We start from the raw sequence: 20,942 nt of genomic DNA, 5'->3' as shown, positions 1-20,942 counted from the left end.
AATTCTTATGAATATACTACTGTCAACTTTATACTGACAGTTTTTACAAATATGACAAGTGATGTTTTTTTTTTTAAATTGCAAACTTCCCTTTAATTTATCCATTTCACTTTCCTTTCATTGCTCCTCTTATGTAACAATTTGACAAATGGCTTCTCTCTGTCAATCAGCTAATTCTCCTGGGGAATTATCCATCCATCCATTTTCTGAGCCGCTTCTCCTCACTAGGGTCGCGGGCGTGCTGGAGCCAATCCCAGCTGTCATCGGGCAGGAGGCGGGGTACACCCCGAACTGGTTGCCAGCCAATCGCAGGGCACGTACAAACAAACAACCATCTGCACTCACATTAACACCTACGGTCAATTTAGATTCTCCAATTAATGCATGTTTTTGGGATGTGGGAGGAAACCGGAGTGCCCGGAGAAAACCCACGCAGGCATGGGGAGAACATGCAAACTCCACACAGGCGGGGCTGGGGATTGAACCCGGGTCCTCAGAACTGTGAGGCTGATGCTCTAACCAGTCGTCCACCGTGCCTCTCTGGGGAATTATATGTATTTTTAATAAAAGATACACACAAACATGCATTACGGTAAAAAGTCACATTGCGCCACTTGTGTTGTTGTTCTACTAGCCTTTGCCACAGTACCCATTTTGATATTTTAAAACAGTATACAGCCCCAGTTTGCATTTACCCTCTGCTGGGTAAAGGATCATTATAGAACTACAAAAACAACAGTGTATCAGTGGGTGAAAACTTTTGCAGAAGATGGAGCAATGTGTCTCTTTAAATGACTTGTTAATTTACTAGTATATACTTGTGTACTGTATACTGAGTATCTTCAAAAGTATTCTCTAGTCAGGTCATGTATTGTAATCAGTCACGTCAAACCAACATTACAACATGACAGAAACAATGCGTGCTGATTTACTGTAATTAAATTACAAGTACTTCACACACACCGAAACTTTAGAGCATGGTTCGACAGAATGTCGGCATGTTTATGTACAATCGTTAATGCTAGCACTAGCTCACTCGGCTACATAACGTTTTACTGCCTGCTTGCGAGCCATATCGTTTTAAAAGTACGTGAACATACCTCAAGCAGTCCTTATATAAAAGTCCTCTCCCGGTGCTTGTTGTCATCGCCATGGAGTGTATCCGGTCGTGTTGGCGTTGACAAGATAAAGACCAGTGATCGTAATTGTTATTAATCTGGCGGCACGGTGGATGACTGGTGGCACGGTGGATGACTGACTCTAAATTGCCCGTAGGCATGACTGTGAGTGCGAATGGTTGTTTGTTTGTATGTGTCCCTGCGGTTGGCTGGCAACCAGTTCAGGGTGTCCCCCGCCTCCTGCCCGATGATAGCTGGGATAGGCTCCAGCACGCCCGCGACCCTAGTGAGGAGAAGCGGCTCAGAAAATGGATGGATGGATGGATGTTATTAATCTTGCCAAATAAATCTCCCTCCTTGAACTCCCTGCTGCTGCCGCTTCAGTTTGCCTTGCACTGGCAAATCTAACTCGCATGTCGGTCTCCTGTCCTCTCATGACTTTATGTGTAGTCTGTTAAGATTATGGAGACACCGTCTGAGTGTGTGCTTGTTTTCATTTGCTTGACTGACTCAACATTAGCCGTTAGCTTGAAGAAACAGCTGCAAGTGAAAGCTATCCCCGCGAGAACGTCAGGACGAGGGGTTAGAATCTCTCATGAGTACGTTCACTGCGTAGTACATCGTTCCTTGCGCAAACGAATCACTCATCGTGCTAGTTCGCAGTGCACTTCTGCATGAATAACTGAATACATACTAGTACATCGCTCCTTCGCGGATCATGAACTACGAAGTTCAATGAACGAATCACTCGTGATTATCGGATCACGAATGAAGAAGGTCAACGAATGAATCACTTGTGGCTAACAGTACATTCAGTACACTTTCAGTTCTTCAGTACATTCAGTTCATTAGTACATCCATCCATCCATTTTCTGAGCCGCTTCTCCTCACTAGGGTCGCGGGCGTGCTGGAGCCTATCCCAGCTGTCATCGGGCAGGAGGCGGGGTACACCCTGAATTGGTTGCCTGCCAATCGCAGGGCACATACAAACAAACAACCATTCGCACTCACAGTCATGCCTACGGGCAATTTAGAGTCTCCAATTAATGCATGTTTTTTGGATGTGGGAGGAAACCGGAGTGCCCGGAGAAAACCCACGCAGGCACGGGGAGAACATGCAAACCCCACACAGGCGGGGCCAGGGATTGAACCCGGGTCCTCAGAACTGTGAGGCTGATGCTCTAACCAGTCGTCCACCGTGCCGCCTTCACCAGTACATTCAGTTCAATAATACATTCAGTTCAATTAAGTCCCTCCCCCACCTGCACGGCACTGCCTGACGCTGACTGCACATTGATCATTCGCTAGAGATTGTAAGAGTGACAAAACGCTACAGCAGTTCTGTTTCCGCTCCCAGCCGACTCGCTCACAGCGGCGGCCAAGCTCAACAATGAACCATTTCATAAACTGATTCAGTTCAGTACCTTCACTAAAAAGATTCATTCTTTTGAACGAAACATTTGCGTACGTAACAACACTATTCTTTTCAGATTTTCGTTAGGTGCAGCGCCTATGGTGGCCAGTGGGTATTGCTTTTAATACACTGAATATGGTTAGCACATCTGCCTCACAGTTCTGAGGACCTGGGTTCACAGCAGACCTCGCCTGTGTGGAGTTTGCAAGTAATCCTCTTGCCTGCATGGGTTTACTCTGGATACTCCGATCTCTTCCCATGTTCCAAAAACATGCATAGTAGGTTAATTGAAGACTCTTAAATTTTCCATAGGTGTTAGGGTTAGGGTGTAAGTGTGAATGGTTGTTTGTTTATATGTGCCCTGCAATTGGTTGGTCACCAGTTCATGGTGTACCCTGCCTCTCGCCCAGAGTCATCTTACAGAATACCAGAATTATATATATAAAAAAAAAAGGCCATGAGAAAAGACTTTTCAGGAAAAGGTAAATACAAATATAAAGTTGGGTTTCAATACATTAATTTCAGTCTATGGAGTATGTGTCATTTCCTTCTTTCTCCCAGGTTAAAATCATGTAAATATATTTGTTTTCATTGATTTTCAATGTTTTCCGATAAAACTGAAGCATTCTGGTAACTTAGTGGTTCCTCTGAGAGGAATGTGACACTATAAAGAAAATGCCCCAATGGCACAAGCCAGTGCAAACTGTAGGCCGGTCCCAAGCCTGGATAAATGCAGAGGGTTGCGTCAGGAAGGCCATCTGGCTTAAAACCTTGCCAAACAAATATGAGCATTCATCTAAAGAATTCCATACGGGATCGGTCGTGGCTCGGGTTAACAACGTCCGCTCCGGCACCGTTAACCTGGAGTAGTAAAATGGAGTAGGGGTTATTTTAAAGGAGGAGTTAGCTAAAAATGTTTTGGAGGCGAAAAGAGTATCAGATCGAGTGTTGAGGCTGAAACTTGAAATTAAGGGTTTTATGTATAATGTGATTAGCGGCTATGCACCACAGGTAGGATGTGACCGAGAGGTGAAAGAAACATTTTGAAAGGGGCTAGATGAAGTAGTTCTGAGCATCCAAGACAGAGAAAGAGTTGTGATTGGTGCAGATTGTAATGGACATGTTGGTGAAGGAAACAGGGTTGGCTTGATGAAGAAGTGATGGGTAAGTACGGCATCCAGGAAAGGAACTTGGAGGGACAGATGGTGGTAGACTTTGCAAAAAGGATGGAAAGTAGTAGTGAACACTTTCTTCCAGAATCGGCGGGACCATAGGATGACCTACAAGAGCGGAGGTAGAAGCACGCAGGTGGATTACATCTTGTGTAGATGATATACTCTGAAGGAGGTTACTGACTCTAAACTAGTGGTAGGGGAGAGAGTGGATAGACAGCATAGGATGGTGGTGTGTAAGATGACTCTGGTGGTGGGGAGGAAGATTAGGAAGACAAAGGCAGAGCAGAGAACCATGTGGTGAAAGCTGAGATGGGAAGAGTGTTTGTGCAGCTTTTCGGGAAGAGGTGAGACAGGCTCTCGGTGGACAGGAGGAGCTTCCAGAAGACTGGACCGCCACAGCCAAGGTGATCAGAGAGACAGGCAGGAGAGTACTTGATATATCTTCTGGCAGGAAAGGAGAGAAGGAGACTTGGTGGTGGAACATCACAGTACAGGAATTCATACAAGGAAAGAGGTTAGCTAAGAAGGGACACAGGAGAGGACCGAGGAGAGGCGAAAGGAATACATTGAGATGCGACACAGGGCAAAGGTAGATGTGGCAAAGGCCAAACAAGAGGCATATGATGACATGTATGCCAGGTTGGACACTAAAGAAGGAGAAAAGAATCGATACAGGTTGGCCAGACAGAGGGATAGAGATGGGAGGGATGTGCAGCAGGTTAGGGTGATTAAGGATAGAGATGGAAATGTGTTGACTGGTGCCAGTAGTGTGCTGGACAGGTGGAAAGAATACTTTGAGGAGTTGATGAATGAGGAAAATTAGAGAGAAGGAAGAGTAGTAGAGGTAAGTGTGGTAGACCAGGAAGTGGCAATGATTAGTCAGGGGGAAGTTAGAAAGGCATTAAAGAGGATAAAAAATGGACAGGCAGTTGGTCCTGATGACATTCCTGTGGCGATATGGAAGCATCGACGAGGGGTGGGTGTGGAGTTTTTGATCAGCTTGTTCAACAGAATTCTGGCGGATGAGAAGATGCCTGAGGAATGGAGGAAAAGTGTGCTGGTGTCCATTTTTAAGAACATGGGTGATGTGCAGAGTTGTGGGCAATATAGAGGTATAAAGTTGATGAGCCACACTATTAAGTTATGGTAAAGAGTAGTGGAGGCTAGACTCTGGACAGAAGTCAGTATTTGCGACAACAGTATGGTCTCATGCCGAGAAAGAGTGCCACAGATGCATTATTTTCCTTGATGATGTAGATGGAAAAGTACAGAGAAAGTCAGAAGGAGCTACATTGTGTCTTTGTGGATCAAGAGAAAGCCTATGGACAGAAACAGAAGACTACCATTCAAATGGATCGAAGAACAGCCAGAATGGCAAAGAGTCAGCTAGTGATCAGCTCCAAGGTGATCAAAGACGGTCTGAAGTCCCCTGTGAGTTTTGTGACAATTCAATATGCTGCTTCAGTTAATTTGCATTTTCCTTTTTCCTCCGTGAATAATTTTGCCCCTCTGGATCAGACAAACCTACTTAGCAACATGGTTATGTAATTTGACCTAAGCCTGCTAATTTTCACAGAAGTTCTGTATAAAGAGAAATGGCACTGCCGCTTAATAAAGGACGTTTACATAGATTTCATTTTAATTCTTCTTTCCACGCATCCAGTCACACTCAAGTGGTGGAGAATTTATGAAAACAAATCAATTAGTCCTTTGATATTTTTATACTGGCATACATTTTGTCCAAATATGCTTTACGTGATTTGTCCGTCCTGCTATGGTTGGTTGTCCTATTCTTGCAGGTGTAGCTTTTCTGAGTTAATTGTTATCAATTGACGGTGGGATTTACGAAGAATTTGATCTTTTGGCAAAATAGTGAGGGCAGTCCTGGGTGAATAAAGGTGGCAATAAAAATTGTTTAATTCTTGATTGTTTCACTTCTAGTCACTGTTGGTGTAGTGGTGCATTTGCCTGACTTTAGTGCAGACAGCCTGCGTTCAGTTCCCACTCAGTGATGTGTGAATTTGAGAGTGAATGCTTGTCTTTCACTATATGTGCCCTGTGATTGACAGCCGACCAGTCCAGGGTGTCGTCTACCTTTCGCCTGAAGTCAGTTGGGACCGTCTCCAGCTCACCTGTCACCCTAAACAGGATAAGCAGTATCGAAAATTGATGGATTTTTCATTTCTATGATGATGCAAACTGATTTGATTTCCATAACAAATCTACTAAATTTGATTGAAACACAAAACCCTTTTGTCTTAAAATGATTACTTGTGTTTACCTTGATAAATAGGGTGGCTAACTGGAAAATGATGAAGAAGCTTTTCATTTAATACATTTGATGAAAAGAAAATGTTCCCTAATTATAAAACCCCATAATTGCTTTACAACAGCAGCAACATTCGGTGGCTGACGATATTGCTTTTACTGATGCTGCAGTCATACTGACATTTTTATGAATATGTCTCTTCTGAGGTTTGTACTGTTAGGAACCATTTTACAACCCCAATTCCAATTCTTTTCCTCTTTGGCCCATAGGACACGTCGTCCACAATTTCCCAAAACAATTTGAAAGGTGGGCGGCACGGTGGCTGACTGGTTAGCGCGCCTGCCTCACAGTTCTGAGAACATGGGTTCAATCCCCGGCCCCGCCTGTGTGGAGCCTGCATGTTCTCCCCGTGCCTGCGTGGGTTTTCTCCAGGCACTCCGGTTTCCTCCCACATCCCCAAAACATGCATGGGTGTAACCCGCCCCCTGCCCGAAGATAGCTTGGATAGGCCACAGCACTCCCGCGACCCTTGTGAGGATAAGCGGCTCAGAAAATGGATGGATAGAATTTGAAATGTGGACTCGTCGGACCACAGAACACTTTTCCACTATGCATCAGTCCATCTTAGATGAGCTCGGCCCAGAGAAGCCGGTGGCGTTTCTGGGTGTTGCTGATAAATGGATTTTGCTTTGCATAGTAGAGTTTCAAGTTGCACTTATGGATGTAGCGCCGAACTGTATTTACTGACATTGGTTTTCTGAAGTGTTCCTGAGCCCATGTGGTGATATCCTTTACACATTTATGTCGGTTTTTGATGCAGTGCCGCCTGAGGGATCGGAGGTCATGGGCATTCAATGTTGGTTTTCGGCCTTGCCGCTTACATGTAGTGTATTCAATTAAATATAGGTTGAACATGATTTGCAAATCATTGTATTCTGTTTTTATTTATGTTTAACACAACGTCCCAAATTCATTGGAAATGGGGTTGTATATGATACATTGTTCCTTTATATTGTCTGGACTTAGTATAGAGTGATTGCTTTCTTACTTTTTTTAATGTTAACAGTACTTGGATGTGGCTGTCATTATCATCTCTTTGGAACTTGTTTTGGAAAGAGTTGATTGGCATCTCATTAGCCGCTGACGTACACACAAGTGTCACCTGTTATTGAATGAAGTTCAACGTTTAACCCTGATAATGTACTGTATACCGTCACTCCTCCTATACTGTATGAAGAATAAGCAAAGGGGTGACAGTGCGTGTATTCTGAGTTGTTTGGAGCTCAAGATAAATCGGGGCTTAAAATAAATTGTGGATCATTTTTTGTACTTGTTAAATGCGAATGTGATTCAATGAAATCTGAATTCATTATTTCTTCGAGGAGGAGATATAGAGGGCATGTTTGTGTGGGTTAATGGCAGTCCAGTTTATGGCCAGCAAAAACATTTAGTATTCCATACACATGTATCAGTGCACATTCTCATTCAATTGTACACATGAACAAGTTTGCGAATCAGATTATCCACCATATAGTGTAATCTGTGTGTAAATCACCTGATGTGGACCTTATTAAAATAAGGAAATTTAAAGTGCATGTGTATTGGTGCATAAATGACGGGCTGACTGTTTGCATGCGCAGAGAGAGAGGCTTGTAAACTCTTAAAAAATATGAACGGTGGTAAAAAGTGAAATTCTGTTACCTTTTAAAGGTACCAGCTTTGGGCATTTTTATTAGGATGAGAATGATGTGTCTATTTTACATTTGCATAGACACATTATGGTTGCTTGTGGTCCATCTACATATCCACTGTTCTTTTTTCTTTCTATTTATTTTGCCCAGTGACCTTGACAAACTGACGTACAGAAACGGTTCCCACTTTTGCTAGAACCAAATGGAAATTTATCATTACTCTTCCACTGCTGAAACAACTCGACAGAGCAGATACAAACAAAATAGAAATGCAGCTATTGTCAAATTCACCATGCAATCTTGGCGCATAAACTCTGGATTTCATCGTCTTGCTCATCAGCAGCTCTTTCTTATGAATTATTTGTACACTCCTCTCCTCCTTGGCTGTCCTCTCTTCTTGATGTGGTAAAACCCATCAAGAATCTATAAGCAGGTCCTGTCTCTCAATCATAATCAGGGCCAGGCAGCTTCTCACCCACTCTTCCTCTGAATTATTTACCAGCCATTGATGTGGTGGTTGACCAGCAGTTTTTCTTGTGAATTATTCATGTCTCCTCCCTTCGTGCGAAAGATTAACACTGAGAATGTATTCACAGTTTATTTGTTGTGGTCTCAAGTGTGCATACAAAATTACAATATCTGACAGTAATAAAATAGTTAGATGGGTACTATTAATCTTGGATTTAAACAGTTGTAATATTTTCTAGCTTTGAAAACCTTTATTACACCTCCTTCATTCATTAATGAGTTGTTTCCTTACTCCATGGTACTTTCTTACAAGGGATTCATTACATTTGGGCTACACATGATCTATGACAAACTTAAAAACTGTTTTCAACACTTCTATTAACTATGCATAGGAATTATTATGTTTGAGAAAGAGATTCATGACCATTTTAGGGTAGAGGTTAGGGTAGGAGTATCTATAAGGACTTGGGCTTTGGAGTTTAAATGGAAATTCCCCTTAAATGACTGAAATTAGTATGATAAATGTAATTAATTACATCGAAACAATGAGAATGGTAATCTTTTCTTAAAATTTAAAATTGTATTTCAGCCTCCTATAGTGTTGATGACATTCATTTTGTGTTCTTTTTGGCATTGAAGACTGAGAGAAAAAACATACACTTAGTTGAAAAAAAAAATTCAGTTATTTGAAGGAACCTTTGCAACTATTTTTTTTATTTTTTATTTTTTTTAGTTGAAGGACCTATCTAATCCTGTGAACATTGCAACTCATTCCATAGCTCTGGACTTACTTACAAATGATTCCCCCCTCAAGTAGACCCAGTAGTCATTTGTAATTTGTTTTCTGATGAAATATTTGAGTTCAGCTAGATTTTGGCCTGCCCACATTTTGGACACATCAGCCTGTCACAACCTGACATGTAATGAGCAGGAGGCGATGACATTTCCTCATTGAATTACTAATTACGGCAGTGTACATTTTGCCTATATCGATCTGGATGTTTTTTTTAGACGATAATGATAAGGAAACATTTTAATAGGCATTTTAATAGGCTTTTTTCTTTTAATCGTTTGTTGCATCGCCTCCTTGAGGAAAGAAGACAGCCACATCATCCCACATGAAGTAACTGCTTGCAGATTCACTTCTGCCGATATAAAAGGGTTTCATCAGCTCCATTTTAGCTTGATTGCATCACAAATGCCCCTAAGACATTTGAAAAGAGGTCCAATTGATGACACAAGTATTTCTGTAGGGTGCATGATGGCATTCGTGGGTGGAAAGGAGCTGTGATGGACCGTGGCCATGGTCCTACCTCATGGGGTCCTCAGTCACCATGTATGGCTCCTCCTATGCCACTACACTGGGGCTCCTTAGCCAATGTCCTGTGGCCGCAGTTTGTTGTCTGATTTTGGTGCAGACGGCTCCCTAAAATGGTGTTTCCTCACTAGGATTCTCTGTGCCCAGCCGTAGGTCATTACATTATTATTTTTTAACTGTGTGTGTGTGTGTGTGTGTGTGTGTGTGTGCATGTGTGTCTGTGTGGATGAGGGACCGGAGGGGATGTATTTTTATTATGCAAAGCACTTTGAGTTGCATTTCACAGTATGAAAACTGCTGAAGAAAAAAAAATTTATTGATTGATTTTATTGTGGGCGGCACGGTGGCCGACTGGTTAGAGTGTCAGCCTCACAGGTCTGAGGACCCGGGTTCAATCCCCGGCCCCGACTGTGTGGAGTTTGCATATTCTCCCCGTGCCTGCGTGGGTTTTCTCCGGGCACTCCGGTTTCCTCCCACATCCCAAAAACATTCATAAATTGAAGACTCTAAATTGCCCCTAGGTGTGCATGTGAATGCGAATGGTTGTCTGTTTGTATGTGCCCTGCGATTGGCTGGCAACCAGTTCAGGGTGTACCCCGCCTCCTGCCCGATGACAGCTGGGATAGGCTCCAGCACGCCCGCGACCGTAGTGAGGATAAGCGGCTCAGAAAATGGATGGATGGATGGATTTTATTGTGATTTGACAAGTAACATTGTTCTGCAACCAAATGTCACCCAGATTCATGTGGACACTGCTATTTAAGGCTGCGTACATATATCCGAACAATTGACCTGATATTTTTTATCTTATGGACTCTTAAGTGTTTTCCTCTCCATAGACGCTCACTTGAGAAAAAGGAATACATCCATGAAATCCATAATACTTGGGCTATCGTACTGATATTTTCAGAGGTGGAAGGGGGCATCAGTTATGATGCCTCCCATACCGGTACATTTTTGGTGACGATTGATGATAGTTTTTTTACATGAAGCGAAGTTGAGCTTTTTCTGTATCGTGAGCACATATGGAAACGAAGATCCATAACGTCCATAAAATCAAAAATATTGGGCCAATTGTTGTAATATTTTCAGAGGTTGAAGCTGCAATTAGAAGAGATGTCCACGTAAATTTTTATGATGATTGGTGACAGTTTTGGGACATTGAGTCATTTAAGCTTTTTTATGCTGACAGTGTGTTAAGCGCTTCAGACTGTCCCCGTGGCAGCCGCCGTGTTTAGCATTTTAATCAATGACACCCTAATGAATTAGCGTTTTTTTTTTTTTCGTTCAGCATGTTAGCTTAACATTTGAACATTACTTTTGGGTGCTATAGTAGTTGTGTTCACGTCAGAGTGCAAAACAATGATATACAGTATGATTACTTGGGTTCATGAGGCTTGGAAGGATGTGGCACTCACCACTGTGTTTTTTATCATTTTAATCGATGACACTCTAATAAATTAGCAATTTTTCATAATTTTAAATTAGCAATTGAACATAATTTTGGGGTGCTATTTTTCATGTGAGATTGCTGTTGTTCATATGAGCGTGAAACAATATTATAATAATAATAATGACAGCAATATAAGGTATAATAACAACTTGGACAAAGTGGTGTTTGAAAACTGAAGTGAGCAAGTTGTCATTTCTTAAAATTTTATTTCCTGAAAAGGTTTAATTTGGAGGTGATGGGATTCCACCTGACAGCTATAGATATATAAAATAGGAGTTAATAATGCCACCTCGTACAACCCCAATTCCAATGAAGTTAGGACGTTGTGTTAAACATAAATAAAACAGAATACAATGATTTGATATTTAATGTTCAAACTGATAAACTTTATTGTTTTAGCAAATAATCATTAACTTAGAATTTTATGGCTGCAACACGTTCCAAAAAAGCTGAGACGTGGGAAAAATGACTGAGAAAGTTGAGGAATGCTCATCAAACACCTGTTTGGAACATCCCACAGGTGAACAGGCTAATTGGGAACAGGAGGGTGCCATGATTGGGTATAAAAGGAGATTCCCTGAATTGCTCAGTCATTCACAAGCAAAGATGGGGCGAGGTCACCTCTTTGTGAACAGGTGCGTGAGGAAATAGTCCAACAGTTTAAGGACAATGTTCCTCAACGTACAATTGCAAGGAATTTAGGGATTTCATCATCTACGGTCTGTAATATCATCAAAAGGTTCAGAGAATCTGGAGAAATCACTGCATGTAAGCGGCAAGGCCGAAAACCAACATTGAATGCCCGTGACCTTCGATCCCTCAGGCGACACTGCATCAAAAACCGACATCAATGTGTAAAGGATATCACCACATGGGCTCAGGAACACTTCAGAAAACCAATGTCAGTAAATATAGTTCGGCGCTACATCCGTAAGTGCAACTTGAAACTCTACTATGCAAAGCAAAATCCATTTATCAACAACACCTAGAAATGCCACCGGCTTCTTTGGGCCCAAGCTCATCTAAGATGGACTGATGCAAAGTGGAAAATTGTTCTGTGGTCCGACAAGTCCACATTTGAAATTGTTTTTGGAAATGATGTTTCCTCCGGGCCAAAGAGGAAAAGAACCATCCGGACTGTTATGGACGCAAAGTTCTAGTTCAAGTTCAGTGTGTTAGTGCCAATGGCATGGGTAATTTAATGGTGCCATCTGTGAAGGCACCATTAATGCTGCAAGATACATACAGGCCCCTCCTTGAGCCGTCACCTTATCGTGGTAGAGGGGTTTGTGTGTCCCAATGATCCTAGGAGCTAAGTTGTCTGGGGCTTTATGCCTGGCAAACAGGTCCTAGGTGAGGGACCAGACAAAGCACGGCTCAAAGACCCCGTATGAAGAAAATAAATTATGGACTCAGGTTTCCCTTGTCCGGACGCGGGTCACCGGGGCCCCCCTCTGGAGCCAGGCCTGGAGTTGGGGCTCGAAGGAGAGCGGCTGGTGGCCGGGCCTGCAGCCATGGGGCCCGGCCGAACACAGCCCGAAAGGGTAACGTGGGTCCCCCTTCCCATGGGCTCACCACCTGTGGGAGGGGCCATAGGGGTCGGGTGCAATGTGAGCTAACGAGCACCATGTTCAAGCATAAGGGTGTCCACATGTGCACTTGGCACCAGGACACCCTAGGTCGCAGTTCGATGATCAACTTTGTGGTCGTGTCATCGGACTTGCGGCCGCATGTCTTGGACACTCGGGTAAAGAGAGGGGCGGAGCTGTCAACTGATCACCACTTGGTGGTGAGTTGGCTCCGATGGTGGGGGAAGATGCCGGTCTGACGTGGCAGGCCCAAACGTATTGTGAGCGTCTGGCGGAATCCCCTGTCAGAAGGAGTTTCAACACCCACCTCCGACAGAACCTTGCTCATGTTCCGGGGGAGGCGGGGGACATCGAGTCCGAGTGGACCATGTTCCGTGCCTCTGTTGCTGAGGCGGCCGACCGGAGCTGTGGCTGTAAGGTGGTCGGTGCCTGTCGTGGCGGCAATCCCCGAACCCGTTGGCGGACACCAATGGTGAGGGATGCCGTCAAGCTGAAGAAGGAGTCCCATCGGGCCTTTTTGGCCTGTGGGACTCCTGAGGTAGCTGATGGGTACCGGCTGGCAAAGCGGAATGCAGCTTTGGTGGTCGCTGAAGCAAAAACTCGGGCATGGGAGGAGTTCGGTGAGGCCATGGAGAAAGACTTCCGGACGGCTTCGAGGAAATTCTGGTCCACCATCCGACTACTCAGGAGGGGAAAGCAGTGCACCATCAACACTGTGTATAGTGGGGATGGGGCGCTGCTGACCTCGACTCGGGACGTTGTGAGCCGGTGGAGAGAATACTTCGAAGACCTCCTCAATTCCACCGACACGCCTTCCCATGATGGAGCAGAGTCTGGGTTCTCTGAGGCGGGTTCTCCTATCTCTGGAGTTGAGGTCGCCGAGGTGGTTAAAAAGCTCCTCGGTGGCAAGGCCCCAGGGGTGGATGAGATTCGCCCGGAGTTCCTCAAGGCTCTGGATGTTGTAGGGCTGTCCTGGTTGAGACGCCTCTGCAACATCGCGTGGACATCGGGGACAGTGCCTCTGGATTGGCAGACTGGGGTGGTGGTCCCCCTTTTTAAGAAGGGGACCGAAGGGTGTCTTCCAACTACAGGGGGATCACACTCCTCAGCCTCCCTGGTAAGGTCTATTCAGGGGTGCTGGAGAGGAGGGTCCGTCGGGAAGTTGAATCCCAGATTGAGGAGGAGCAGTGTGGTTTTCGTCCTGGCCGTGGAACAGTGGACCAGCTCTACACCCTTGGCAGGGTCCTCGAGGGTGCATGGGAGTTCGTCCAACCAGTCTACATGTGTTTTGTGGACTTGGAGAAGGCGTTCGACCATGTCCCTCGGGTGGTCCTGTGGGGGGTGCTTCGGGAGTATGGGGTACCGAACCCCCTGATACTGTACAACTGTAGTCAGAGTTTGGTCCGCATATCTGGCAGTAAGACTCCGCCAAGGCTGCCCTTTGTCACCGATTCTGTTCATAACTTTCATGGACAGAATTTCTAGGCGCAGCCGAGGCGTAGAAGGGGGTCCGGTTTGGTGGAGTATTGCATCTCTGCTTTTTGCAGATGATGTGGTTCGGTTGGCTTCATCAAGCCGTGACCTCCAACTCTCATTGGAGCAGTTCGCAGCCGAGTGTGAAGCGGCTGGGATGAGAATCAGCACCTCCAAATCTGAGACCATGGTCCTCAGTCGGAAAAGGGTGGCGTGCCCTCTCCAGGTCGGGGATGAGATCCTGCCTCAAGTGGAGGAGTTCAAGTATCTTGGGGTCTTGTTCACGTGTGAGGGAAGAATGGAACGGGAGATCGACAGGCGGATCGGTGCAGCGTCTGCAGTGATGCGGACTTTGTATCGATCCGTTGTGGTAAAGAAACAGCTAAGCCGAAAGGCGAAGCTCTCGATTTACCGGTCGATCACCAGCTCCTCACCTATGGTCAGGAGCTGTGGGTCGTGACGGAAAGAACGAGATCCCGGATACAATTGGCCAAAATGAGTTTCCTCCGCAGGGTGTCCGGGCTCTCCCTTAGAGATAGGGTGAGAAGCTCGGTCATCTGGGAAGATCTCAGAGTAGAGCCGTTACTCCTTCACATCGAGAGGAGCCAGATGAGGTGGCTGGGGCATCTGATTCGGATGCCTCCCGGACGCCTCCCTGGTGAGGTGTTCCGGGCACGTCCCACCGGGAGGAGACCCCGGGGACAACCCAGGACACGCTGGAGAGACTACATCCTTCGGCTGGCCTGGGAACGTCTCGGGATCCCCCCGGAAGAGATGGATGAAGTGGCTGGTGAAAGGGAAGTCTGGGCGTCCCTGCTGAAGCTACTGCCCCTGCGACCCGACCTCGGATAAGCTGAAGCTGTACATCAAGCAAGAATGGGAAAGAATTCCACCTACAAAGCTTCAACAATTAGTGTCCTCAGCGTCCCTGCTGAAGCTACTGCCCCTGCGACCCGACCTCGGATAAGCTGAAGCTGTACATCAAGCAAGAATGGGAAAGAATTCCACCTACAAAGCTTCAACAATTAGTGTCCTCAGTTCCCAAACGTTTATTGAATGTTGTTAAAAGAAAAGGTGATGTAACTCGGTGGTAAACATGACCCTGTCCCATCTTTTTTGGAACGTGGTGCAGCCATAAAATTCTAAGTTAATGATTATTTGCTAAAAACAATAACGTTTATCAGTTTGAACATTAAATATCTTGAATTGTACTATATTCAATTTAATATAGGTTGAACATGATTTGCAAATCATTGTATTCTGTTTTTATTTATGTTTAACACAATGTCCCAACTTCATTGGAATTGGGGTTGTAGTATAGTACATTACTTTGTTCACACCGGCTATGCAACAAAATGTGACGATCCAAAAACATTCAAGAACAAATGACAAATACAGTAATTGACATCTATCAGTCTGGAAAGGGTTACGAATCCATTTACAAAACTTTAGAACTCCAGTGAACCACAGTGAGAGCCGTTATCCACATATGGAGAAAACATGGAACAGTTGTGAACCTTCCCAGGAGTGCCCAACCCACAAAGCACAGTGAGGACTCATCAAAGAGATCACAAAGGAACAACATCTAAAGAACTGCTGGCCTCCCTTGCCTCAGTTAATGTCAGTGTTCATGATTCAACAATAAGGAAGAGACTGGGCAAAAATGGCATCCAGGGCTGAGTTCCAAGGCAAAATCCACTGCTGACCAAAAAAAAAAAACACAAAGGCTTGTCTTTTGCAAAAAAAAAAAAAAAAAAAAAAAAAAAAAAAAAAAAAGCCTTTGATTGATTCCCAAGACTTTTTGGGAGAATATTCTATGGACTGACGGGACAAAAGTTGAACTTTTTGGAAGGTCTATGACTCATTACATTTAGCATAAATGTAACACACATTTCAGAAAAAAAGAACTTCATAACAGTAAGACGTTGTAGTATGGCGGTTGGTAATATAATGGTCTGGGCCATCTGGCTTCGTTAAAGTCTGGACTTGAATCTGATTGAAATGTTGGCACATGACTTTAAAAAGGCTGTTAATGTTTGAAAACCCTCCATTGTTGCTGAATTCAATCAATTCTGGAAGGAAGAGTGGACCAAAATATCTTCACAGACAGACGTGAAAGACTCATTGCCAGTTATAGAAAATGCTTGATTTCAGTTGTTTATAGACAATGCTTGATTTCAGTTGTTGCTACTGAGGGTTGCCCAACCATTTATTAGGTTTAGGGGGCAATTACTTTTTCATACAGGGTTAGGTTTTTTTTTCCCCCTTAATAAATAAAATCACCATTCAAAACAGGATTATATGTTTATTTGGGTTATCATTGTCAAATATTTACATTTGTTTAATTATCTTAAACATTAAAATGGGAAAAACTATGCAAAAAAAAGAAGAATTTGAGAATGGTGCAAAGTCTTTTTCACAGCACTTTATTTTTGGGTTTATCAATAGATGATTGCCTATCCCTTGATCATATAATAGTAATATACTGTTATAGTGGAATAACAGAGTTTCAGCAACAATGACTATGAAGTTTTACATATCCTGTGTGCACTGCCATGTTGTCATACTCTTCATGCTCCCAGACTGCACATGGTCATAATAAACACCCTGTCAGCACTCCTGCTGGGATGAAGAAAATGCAAAATGATGGTGTGTGTCTTGGGAGCTGTGTCTTGTCCTGACACATTTCTCCTCTGACAGGCAAATATGATCATTGTGCATCCATTTCTTTTCTTTGCCTCCTTGCTGTTTACAGATGGTAGTATTTGGTCAAAGATAATACTAAAGTATAAAGTACCAATGTATAACATCTAAAAAGTCCCCTTCTCTCTTCAGGGCTCACATTTCCACCATTGAATAAAAGCTTAAGAAAAAGTTAACCTGGTTATCTTACATAGTAGCATGTAGAATAATTGCTCTACAAAATATTGTAAAAATATATTCAGAATTATTAATTATTGTGTAAAAAGTAGGAAAGAACATTGGTAATACAGGCGTTTGTGTGTTCTCCTGAGGCAGGTATTACGCCTGCGTGTGGGCTGGATGACGGCTGTCTGTGATGATGTTTTCGGTATTTGAGCTCCAGCTGCTATGTGCCTGGAAATCGTTGATGCCGGCTTTACAATGTTACACTGCAGTTGCCAGTCCTCCATTGTCAAACCTGCCAAACCATGTACTGTGATGGAGCCTCTCACAAATATTTCTATGGCACAGTTTAGAGGTTCAGCCAAAGTTCTTCTGCATCATTTCTCAGTGATGTCCAAAAGCATTTACTCATGCACCTGTCTAAAATGAAGAGATGATTCTAAATGCATTTTTAAATGCCTAAAACATATTGTACAACGTCAAATAAAATTTGGTTGGAAATTGGGAGAGCTCCGTACTTCATATATGTAATGTCTGAAATGCACCTTTTAGTGTATTTAATTTGTATGGACAAGGTGTCATTTACAGCTCAATGTATGTGAGATTGTGTATGTTTGTGTAAATTGTAAACAACGTAGTGTGAGCCATAACAGCATTTTCTTTCAATCAGCAACTTGGATGTCTGTAGGTCAAACTCTTCTAGGACCTAATTAAATGTACTGTATGTGTAACATTACTCTCAACTCAACCACCGCGCAATAACAATATATTGCCAGTAATGCGGTAGATCAGAGGACTTTATTTCCTCCACACAATAAACAATAATATTACATCATAATCCTAACAGATGGTAGAGGATCAGTTGCTTAAATTTACAAGTAAAATGGGATGGAAAACATCATCCGCACGCAAACAGCTACCATTTTCTGTAAAGCAACCTTCGTATTTATTCACAGCTACTGTAAATCTGTTACCTATATCTCAGATAGAGTTTATCAGATACGAGTTTACCAGCTTAAAGCTTGATGAGATTTCCAGCACAATACTCTACACTATATGAATGTATTAAGTCAGTCAATGGTTGAGCAAGGCTTATTTGTTGCCCCTGAACCCTAATTCTTCCTTGTAGGCATTCTCGACAACTGTGTGCTTTTAACTTTGAGAGAACAGTGAAAAAGTAAAAGTGTACATTAAGTAATGTCTACAAAGACATATTTCGAAAGGTTTGGTGTGGAAGAATTATTTGAGAGGCTCTAACCTCAAACCCATCAAACACATTTTGGGATGAATTAGCACACACCGGTGGTATCGGACTTCACGAATGCACTCATGTATGAATAGACAAAATATCTCACAGACGTGTTACAAAATAGAAGACTGAAAGCTGTTGAAAGCTACATATTTTCTCTCCATGTTTTCTTCCAGTTACACTTTCTGTACGATAGACAATGATTAATTTTGCAACTTTAAACAAAAATACAAAATGTCAATTTCAAAAAAAAAAAAAGTTTTTGAAGATGGATTACAAGGTAGTTGAAAGATAATCTGAATGAACGGGTTGGTCACAAAGATACAGATAATAACACAGATTGTCCATTCAGTTTTCTTCTTCGAGGATCACAATGCCATGCATCTCAATACAGTCAAAGACACACAATGCTGTAACATCGATTAGGATCAAACATAATGAATTCTTGCTCCGCTTTGGAGCAAATTCATTTGTTGCTAAATATCACAAAGATGAAGCGCTGTCTAAAATTGTTGCAATTCTGCTCCATTCTCTCTCTGTGTATTCATTGTTGTGGCCTTCACTGGCTATGGGAATGAATGTTTAAGGTTCTAAATTATTCTAATGATCAAAGCATGTCCAAAACATTGTTCTCTACAGTATTCCCAAAGCATGTACAGTATGCTGGTTGGTCTCAGCTCTGTTTCTCTGGATCCCAATGATTTCTAAACGTTAAACTAAATAGCAGATTGCATAGCATTAGGGTGTACGTGTAGGATGAACCCTATACACAAAACAGTGGCCATTGAACAAAAATGAAATAAAGCATTTTCCCGGTGCAATGTTGTGGCTGTTATGTCTATCTATTAGTATGCTCTGCACCATAGAATCCAGTCTGGCAACAAATAGCTTACTGGATATCATTTACATGGAGGGAGTGCTCAGATTGGTGCGATGATGAGCATCGTCCTTCAAGCTTGCCACTGGTGATAAGTAAAGACTGCAGTCTAATTGCATGCGCACACAACTCAGCCATCGCACCCGTGACACTGTTGTTCTCTCATCCTGAAATACAACAGTAATTAATTAACATATACAATACCTTTCTGATCACACATTCACACATTTCCTATGAAGTGTCATGAATTTAAATGTTCCAATTAGTGTTTAGCATTTCCCTTGATACCGCTAAAACATTATCAGTGGTCCGTAAGCCAATGCTGCTCATACGGAAGTGCCCGACTAAATGTGTTCTTGCTTACAATGAGCTACCAAAAGGATTTTTCAGTCATGTTTCATTCTTTCTTACTCAACATAAACACCAAATGAATGTATTGTTTGTTTTTTTATCAGTAAAATTAAAAACAGGGCGAGTTTAATAAAGGCTGCCATATGAAGACTAGACGAAGATTTCTTCTCCAAGAATGAGATGGACAGATTTAAAAAAAAAATGCTTTTTGAACATGTTCAGAGTGAGCCAATTAATTATTTTACTAGGATAAATCAATGTTTGAAAGAGTTTTACATCTGGGTAAATCAAAGTCGAGATTGTTTTGCATGAAGATTAATGCTTGATCTTCAGCACTTTTGCATTTTCTTTCCGTTTTGCTTCCTTCTGATTGCGTATCATGCGCGTCATACATTGTAAGCCTGTAACTTCATGTGAATATTGAATGCGAATGTGACGTGTGCACATCCATTCATTCATTCATCTTTCGTACCGCTTATCGTCACTAGGGTCGCGGGCGCTGTGGAGCCTATCCCAGCTGACTCTGGGCGAGAGGCGGGGTACACCCTGAACTGGTCACCAGCCAATCACAGGGCACATATAAACACATTCACACCGAGAGGCAATTTAGAGTCTTCACGCAACCTACCATGCATGTTTTTGGATTGTGGGAGGAAACATGCAAACAGGGGCTGCCGGATTTGAACCCAGGTTCTCAGAACTGTAAGGCAGATGTGTGATGTAATGTAAAAATTAAATTTTAATATCATACTGTACTGTATGTACTGTAGTGGTTGGATGCATACATGATACCGTCCCATAATTTTTGAAGAATTAGGAGGTTCTGCCTCCGATTATTTACAGTTAATTTGACACTGTACAAAATCACTCAATTGTGTTTGGATTTTGCTTTTAGAAAACAGTAACTTGAATACAAAAACATGGATTCAACTAAAGAAAATAAAGCAACTTAATATTTATTGAAAAAAAATATCTGTGTTTGCACCACTAGCTGCTCCAAGGAAAATCCATTCCTAAACTGGGGACGTTGGACCAAATTGAAACAGGAAGCGGGAATGCAGAAGGACTGTACAGTGGCGACTGTGATGATGAGGACGGCTGTGATGGGTCAGGTGGTGGACAGATCAAGAAGAACATCCAGAGAGTCTCCAAATGTAAGTCACAACCTTTTCTAATGTTACTTAACATTGCGTGAAATATATTTAGTAACGTTTAATTATAATGCACCGCGGAGTAGGGAAGGTTAGAAAAAATATAACACTGTTGAATTCGGAAAAAAAACCTGATAAATCTTACTGCTTCTATTTCTGTTTCATCGAATCATTCAGCTTCATAGTAATTTTACTTTGGTGCACAATTAAAATGAAAAATTAGTGAAGCGAGTCAGAAGTAAATGACACATAATAATAGTCATGAAATATAATAGTTTCAATGGGGGCATTAAGGCCCGTTACTTAAAAAATTATTGCTTCAGAGAGGATCAGTAACCCCTGATGAATCACAGCACTGTGACTCTCCTTTCACACCTTCCTCACATCGCATGGATACTGCCTCTCCCCTCTCATCGTTAAACACGCTAACCACTAGATTAATCATCCCTCCAATTTTGCCTATGGCGACAGCGAGGGTGGT

General features: G+C 42.8%; 1 protein-coding gene across 3 annotated transcripts in view; it reads left to right on the top strand.

Moving 5' to 3' along the window:
- gpc5a (glypican 5a) overlaps positions 1 to 20,942 on the top strand; it is a 185,863-nt gene that overhangs the window by 105,035 nt on the left and 59,886 nt on the right. For all 3 annotated transcript variants that reach the window (XM_061702415.1, XM_061702423.1, XM_061702432.1), the window contains exon 8: positions 20,302 to 20,464. In XM_061702415.1, the coding sequence (XP_061558399.1) occupies positions 20,302 to 20,464 (163 nt within the window). The remainder of the gene's footprint in view (positions 1 to 20,301; positions 20,465 to 20,942) is intronic.

The sequence above is a fragment of the Phycodurus eques genome, chromosome 2, assembly GCF_024500275.1.
Source record: "Phycodurus eques isolate BA_2022a chromosome 2, UOR_Pequ_1.1, whole genome shotgun sequence".
Lineage (NCBI taxonomy): Eukaryota > Metazoa > Chordata > Actinopteri > Syngnathiformes > Syngnathidae > Phycodurus > Phycodurus eques.
Note: the sequence above shows the minus strand (reverse complement) of the source record. Positions and strands in the feature narration are given on the sequence as shown.